The sequence below is a fragment of the Theobroma umbraticum genome, unplaced genomic scaffold (genome assembly GCF_002168275.2).
Source record: "Theobroma umbraticum cultivar Fairchild unplaced genomic scaffold, ASM216827v3 scaffold_4.1, whole genome shotgun sequence".
Classification (NCBI taxonomy): Eukaryota; Viridiplantae; Streptophyta; class Magnoliopsida; order Malvales; family Malvaceae; genus Theobroma; species Theobroma umbraticum.
The window spans coordinates 3,372,363-3,379,541 of NW_018397258.1; the positions used below are offsets into that span (position 1 = coordinate 3,372,363).

Consider the following 7,179-nt stretch of genomic DNA (forward strand, 5'->3'; position numbering starts at 1 on the left):
TTTCGCTACACTTCTGTGTGCAAATGGGTGTATCATAATTGATAGGAGGATGGTTATGATTTTGTCCTGGCTTTGTATAATAGAAGAGAAGGCAAATTGGTCAGTTTCTTTTTGCTGAACCTCGTTTCACCATGCTAGTAATTGTCTGAGTTTGTAGCACAGGGGAATTCTTGCTTGATTTTGCTGATAAGCAATGGTACTATACCTCCTAATATATCATTTTAATTGTTTGAGCTCATTTTATGTGCTGCAATGCTTTGAGTTGCTGCGGAAGTTGGTTGGTTGCTGCTATTTTGTGAATTTATTGTTGCATCGAGATTGAATGTAACTTATAGAATTTAATGTCCTTGCACGGTCGGTTATGGGTGTCCGATTGAGATTCAAGCCCTGGTCTGTTTGCATTGAGTTGTTCTAGGCAGATGCTGAAACCAGTGAGAGATGACAAGGAACTGATTGAGCGTATTGATAAGCGCATCGAAGCTCTCTGATTTCACATCCAAAAATACTACTGGCTTGATTTCACACAATTAAACAACATTTGTCGTTACAGATGCCTTCGAAGATAGTTTATCCAGCCTCGGCCCTCGGAGGGTGATGAATGGAAAACTGTCACTGGATTTGATCCGAAGAACACACCACGGAGTTAACCATAATGTTGGATATTGGCCAGGTAGGTGTCATGTACATAAAGTTCCATATTATACCACGGAGTTATCACTTGTGCACCACAAGCAATGGTACATATTTTGAGTTATCTTGTGAATATTATACCATTTGAAATCTGTCTGGAAGCTGCTAAAATGCTCCCAGGGCGTGGACGCTATTTGGAAAATTGGTTGATCACTGCTCAGCAGTGTCAACATCTTAAGACTGAACTTGTCTTATGGCCTATGGCCTGATTCTACGGATAAACAGCATAAGGCATTTAACATTTTGATTTAGTGTGAATAGGTCTGCTGTGAACAACTGGAAACAATCAATTAATTATAACCATCAAGTATGAAATCAATATGGCTTTCTGTAATTGACTAAAGGTCTGATTGTGTCCTTGAAAATGGTTATTGTAATCTTGTTTGACCTGGTGTTTTGAATCTCTTTTGCATCTCTGCTATGGCTACTCACAGCAGCATGTATCAAGACTGGAAGGCCTCAAAATTGCGAAACGAGCCATTGGGCTGGCTGAACACCGCCTCTCCAAAGATGAGTGGGTTATGTTGGGAAGCAAGCAAGGAAATATGAGACATGGAACATTTCTAGCTACTTGGTCGCAAAGATGATGAATGAGACTCCGGTGAAATTAACAAATAAAAGATGATGATTGAGATTCTGGTGAAATTAGCAAAACTATTTTTGCAAAAGGACGGTTTATTTGCATGCGCATCCGGGGAATCGAACCCCGGTCAGTACCGTGGGAGGGTACTATGATACCACTACACCAGATGCGCCCGTGGTTTAATCGCTCCAACCGATACTAGTCTCTTTAAATATAATAAATGGCCAATTCCGAACTTTTTGGAAGCCGGATTCCTAAAAAAAAGTTAAAACGAGGAGATAGCTTGGATGAAAAGCAACGGCCGATGCTCTGTCCAGCCGGCTTAACATTAAGCCAACGGACAGAATCAAAATCAACGATCCGTTATAAAAATGGAGAAAGCAAAGCAAAGCACGTAACAGAAGACTGATTCTAATTCCTTCTCACCTAATCGATCTCTCTTTACAACTAAACCTTCATCAACAAACACCTGTAGTTACAAAGCCCTCATCTAAAAATTTCATAAAATAGGCCTCATGGAAAACAGCTGCAGCTTCATTTCATGCGACAAGCTAGATCGTATGGCTACCTGGGTGGGCAGCAACATGGCCTCCGCGTTTTTTGCATCATTGGAGCGCTGCTCCTGTATTAACCTCAGCACCACCGATTTCGATGATGAAGAGGAAGCCAAGGATCGCCCTCTAATGCTCACCAAGCCCATCGTCCACGACGAAACTGAAGCTGAACCACAACCCGAACCAGCCTCTCAGACCCACCCCACCGCCAATCAGCTCAACGTTTGATTATTTCTTCTTGGGTTTGTGTCCTTTTGTTTCTGTACTTTTTCTTTTCTTTCGCTTTTGTATATCTGTTTCTAGGTTAATTGCGAATCAATTCGCACACTTTGGTTTATAATTTGATGTAAATTGTTTTTTTTGTTATTTAATGGAAATTGCAATGGAATTTGTGACTTTCGTTCTCATTTTTGTCTTTTTTTTAAAAAATTTATTTCGAAGATGATGCAGCTTTACAATTTTAGACTCATTTCGCGGATGTATCTAAATATTGTGATCTGACAAACTTTCTTTTTCGTTGTTATGTACTCTGCAAACTTAATTTAAGAATAAGTCCATGAAAATGGACTGCCAACAAGTGAATGAATTGTTACTACTGTATTTATTTTACTAACAAAATGTTTTGTTTTTTGTTTTAACTGAATTATTAAATGCTTAATGCCTATGACTAGAATTGCTGTCTACGTTCAATGTTTGGGACTAGAACTTTATCATGCTTAAATCAGGTAGCAGAGTGAATAAATTTCGTTCTTGATGTCCTCCATTTCCCCTTTTTTCTTTTGCTTGGGCTCTTGGTGATTTTCCTTGACTGTTGGTCCACAATTCTTTTGAAATTGAAGCAGAGTTCTTGCTGCTTATGGTTAGGTGACACATGAAGAGTAAATACCAAGGGCTGGATTGGCTTGAATTTTCTCTTCAAGCCAAGCTCTCTAACATGTTTTCTAAATCTTATTCACTGTCTGAAACCAAGGATGGATGACATACAATAGTGAAAGTGTTCCTTAGCTTTTCAATGTTGACATTGTATTGTCTTTTGTTGCAGTTCATTGTGGTACCAGAGGAGCAATTTTTTCCCTTTGAAGGGGAGCTCTTTATCCTAGTCAATAGTTCCTTTTGGCGCTACAAAATCTTCTTGTCTACTCATTAATCTTGTAAACCTGGAACTCCGAATTGTTCACCTGATATATTATCCTGAACTTCCTAAATCTGTGCAAAGATAAAAGAGTTTCTTGTATTGCTATAGTTGCTTTTATTTTTTTTATGGCAAGAGCTTTAATTATCTATCAATGATTCTCTGGGTGAATGAGATGTCAACTTGATATATATTTAATTCAGGGGTTCTACCCTTGTGATGAAATCTTTGTTCGGTTTAGTATCTGGGGGGATTTGTCACCTGTTGTCTCTTTAGATCATTGATGAATCTTTTTCATATTCAGAACCTCCTAAACCAGAATGTTGAGCTAGAGCAAACCATTGAGATTCTTGTTGCTGTGTATTAAGTCGATAACATTTAGGGATATGTTGATGCATTGAAATTCTGATTATTAGCAATATTATGGTAATTGAAGATTTGCTTCTCAATTTAATGTTGCTTAGCAAGTCTTAATCCCATAGATTCCGTGGTCAAATATTAGGTGTCAAAAATTGCATTTATATGTCCGGCTAAATGTAGATTGGCATTACTGAGAGCCCCGCCAAATGAGACACACTCACAACATACAACAAAAAGAAATTATTGCATCAGAAGCTAGTAGTAGTGGTTCCTGTAAACAGATATCATAATCCTCTTATCAAAATCCAGATACTAGAATCATGATACATAATTTCAGTTCTTCAAACAGCTTGTGTAAGATTTTTAGCTTGGTATGTCTACTTGTCTGCCAACTCTTTTGGGATTGACCAGAATAAGAAACAAATTTATGAGGCATGAGGATGCAATTCTATGCAGTAGATTCTCCTGATTCAGGACGATTGCTGTGTGAAAGAACAGTAAATGAAATGAAAATTAAAAAAAAGTTCAAAAGCACAGAAAGGGAAATTGAAAGCATTTACATTACATAGAAAGGATAAGTTCAGTGCTTTGGTTTTGAATTTACACTGCCTTGCTCTTGATTTCTCATCTATCCCTCTTAAGATCATTCAGGTGAATCATGACAAAGCTATTATTTATCCTTGGGGTCTCTCCAGCAAATCAGCATCAGCACGCAGCGCTGGATAATGTACAGCCTTGCTCGCTTCTCCTTTAAGATCCCACTGCTTGGAAACTGAACTTTTCCTTGTTTCCTCACCGAAAAAGCCCGACATCCTGTTGCCATGAGTTTTCACTTACAGCTTTTTCTTGAATTGCCAGAGGACTAGATAAAGGTGATTATCCTATTATCTGATAGTGATAGATAGAGGTGTTTTCTTATTAATAAAATACATTTTAGAATAGGAGAGTGCAAGGAAGTTACAGAGGTTGGTTATAAATTTTGTCTCCTGGTGCTGTAAGTTACATGAATGTTTATATCCTCGAAAGCTCCGACATGCAGGTAGCCAGATTTTTGCATTGAAATTTAGTGTTTTGCAACATTTGGCATATTTTTTATGGAGGAATTTCTGGATATCTGTTTCCTGAGCAAACCAAACCAAGTGTTTTTCTACCACTTGGGGTACTTTGATGCCTGTTTGTTTTTATTATAGGAATCTCATGTGCCAACCTCTAGGCCCAGTGGAAATATATGGGAAACTGAAAAAACGGTTGAAACTTTTAATGGCTGCTCTGTGTTTGTCAGACAACTTGGTGTTGGGTAGGTCCATCGTCAACATATTCATGGGAAGGGAAACAAAAGAGAGAATGGATCTGAAATTACAGTGAACGTTTGAGGTTTCAGATCACTAGCTGAACAGACGGCATCGAGAAATAAGGGATTTCTATGCTGTTTTAGATTTTAGCTTCAAGAACAGCCCTATGATTTGGTTGGAATGCAGGCTTAAGGGTGCGAAAAGGTTGAAGTTAGCCTTTCCCCTTGAAAGCTATTGCAACCCAAATCAGGGTACTAAGGATTCTAAAGGAAAATGCCTACAAAAAAGAAAAAGATCAAAGGAGCCCGTTTCAGAGTTCATTAATAACGAACGATTATGTTTCCTGTTTCTTTTTTATTTTAATGTTTTCCACAATAGGAGAGTTAACCAAAAATGACTGGCAACTGGATTGGATTATATCAGGAAAGCAGGCAGACTGGGACGGCTTTCGCATTTGTGTCTGCAACCATAAAGACAGGGACCCTTTAGAGGAACCTGTTTTTCTCCATTTGTCATGCAAATTTTGCTGAAATTAATTATACATAAAAGAGACCTGATTCTGTCTTACTGCCCAATAGCTTCCAATTATATCCAGCAAATAAGCAGGTTAGAATGATGATCAGGATAATGATAGTGCTGCTGCTTCGATTGCTGCTCCTGGATGTTTGCTGCTGCCACTTATTACACAAAACACACTTGAAATTATAGTTCACCACTTTGTCTAAGCCATATAGCTTTCTGGTAATAAAGACTCACAAATTTTAAGCTTGACTTACAGAAAATGAACGGAAAAAATAAATTCTTGTTTCTGTAAAGATATAAGAATCTGGGCTGGATCATCATGGTCTCTGTACACATTATACAATGAAAATTTTTCCCAACAAACTAATAATAAATTCTATATTCTCAATTAAATTGGACTATAAGACAACCAAATTGGCCAGCGTGCATATCCCATGCATAGATGCTCACTGACTCTAAATTTAATTAAAGAGAAGGTTTGAGATATGAAATCATTTAGTATTATTTCTAAGTTAGTTATGCTGTTGCCTGTGGTATCCATTTTTAGAGTTAAAAAACAATAGAAAAAGTCAGCTCTATTGAGCTAAACTTTTTGTCTCAGCCTGCATTATTCCACTTAAATTTGACGTCCATTGTCATGTAGTAAAACTAAGATTCCATGCATATGTGAAGATAGTAAGTGTCCTTAGAAAAATATTTTCATATTAATGCAAGCGATCCATGCATGTCGTGTTGTTCTGAGATTAAGATGTTGATAGATAAACTCACAACAGTTTTTCTCGAAAAAGAAAGATGGCAGGAAGAAGAATTAAGAACAAATTAGGTCTTTGGAACAGTTAGAATCTTCAATTTTTTTATTAGTTAAATCGTGGCCTTAACCCTTTTTCATTTCCTTTTACGTGGACGCTTTAAGCCAACTGCCCCAATTAAACTAACCCCGGAGTTCTTATTGTCATTTCTGTCTCATGAAAAGAAGAAAAGAAGCAGCACGAGAAGGGAAACCTGCTTGAGATATGTGAAGAAAGAACCACACGCATTAGAAAGCAGCCGCTGACAGAAAATATCAAACGCAGGCCCTGTGGCGTGACATTGAAGTCATTACTAATTACATGATCATGCCCTCTGCGACACAATCATCCAATGGCTCGATTCCGAGATACCCTTTTCTCTTAAATTGGAAGTTGCCTATACTGCTGCAACAAATCACGTTTAAGCAGTGCTCTTGTCTTCTTCTCTTTTAATCACTGATAAAGTAGATTTTATCTGAGAATTATGGTTTAACTGATAAAAAGAAGAAAGGTTTGAAGTTAAGGTCTGATCTATTATCCAGAGGGTTAGATATTGTTAACCAAAGTGATGACCACAAAGTGAAACAACGGAAAGAATACTTCATTCCATAATTTGAAGGATCAAATCATATTGGGTTGCGTTCATCTACAGTAAAAATGGTGGGTCATGACATAATCACACGTGCCTGAAAAATCATATCCAAGGTTCCTACTTCCTCGCCCGATGAATAATAAAAAGAAAGATTCTAAAGTCATAAAGTGGAAAGGGAAAACAGTTGATGGCAAGTAAAATGGATGAAGAGATAATATGAGCAATTAAGCAAAAAGACAATGCTAATCAATTGGGAGAAAGATTTTACAAGACAGCTTTGGAAGTTCATGCTGCAGAGTGCGGAGCCAGGGTCCCCTTCCCCTTTCCCCCTCACACAAAAGCTGGTTTAGGAAGGCGTGATCCTACTTTGCTTATGATTTGAGTAAAAGACAGGTGTCTAAGAAAAGCACAACAAACAAACCCATTCTTTACTCGCCTTTTGCTCCATCTGAGTACTACAGAGTTGAAATGGTTGGTCCAATCGGTTGTGCTTTTACTTGTTTTTCTTTTTCTCTCTTCAATCGACATTCATCCATTGCACACAGCAAGCCCTCCAGAGGAAGGGTGGCCTGTCTTTTACTGGCAAGACATACATGAAATATTGTCCAGTAAGAAATATGGAATCTAGGTAGACAACTTTTTACTATGGTTTTAGGAGATATATCT

At 37.8% G+C, this 7,179-nt stretch overlaps 1 protein-coding gene and 1 non-coding gene across 2 annotated transcripts; one reads left to right on the forward strand and one right to left on the reverse strand.

Moving 5' to 3' along the window:
• Positions 1–1,374: 1,374 nt before the first annotated feature.
• TRNAG-CCC (transfer RNA glycine (anticodon CCC)) lies at positions 1,375–1,445 on the reverse strand. The gene has a single exon. It is a non-coding gene; the product is annotated as a tRNA-Gly (tRNA).
• Positions 1,446–1,524: 79 nt separating this feature from the next.
• LOC110414517 (uncharacterized) lies at positions 1,525–3,970 on the forward strand. The gene is made up of 2 exons (XM_089783130.1): positions 1,525–2,069; positions 2,870–3,970. Exon 1 carries the CDS (start codon positions 1,789–1,791, stop codon positions 2,053–2,055), a length of 267 nt encoding a protein of 88 aa, XP_089639256.1. The 5' UTR covers positions 1,525–1,788; the 3' UTR covers positions 2,056–2,069; positions 2,870–3,970.
• Positions 3,971–7,179: the final 3,209 nt, after the last annotated feature.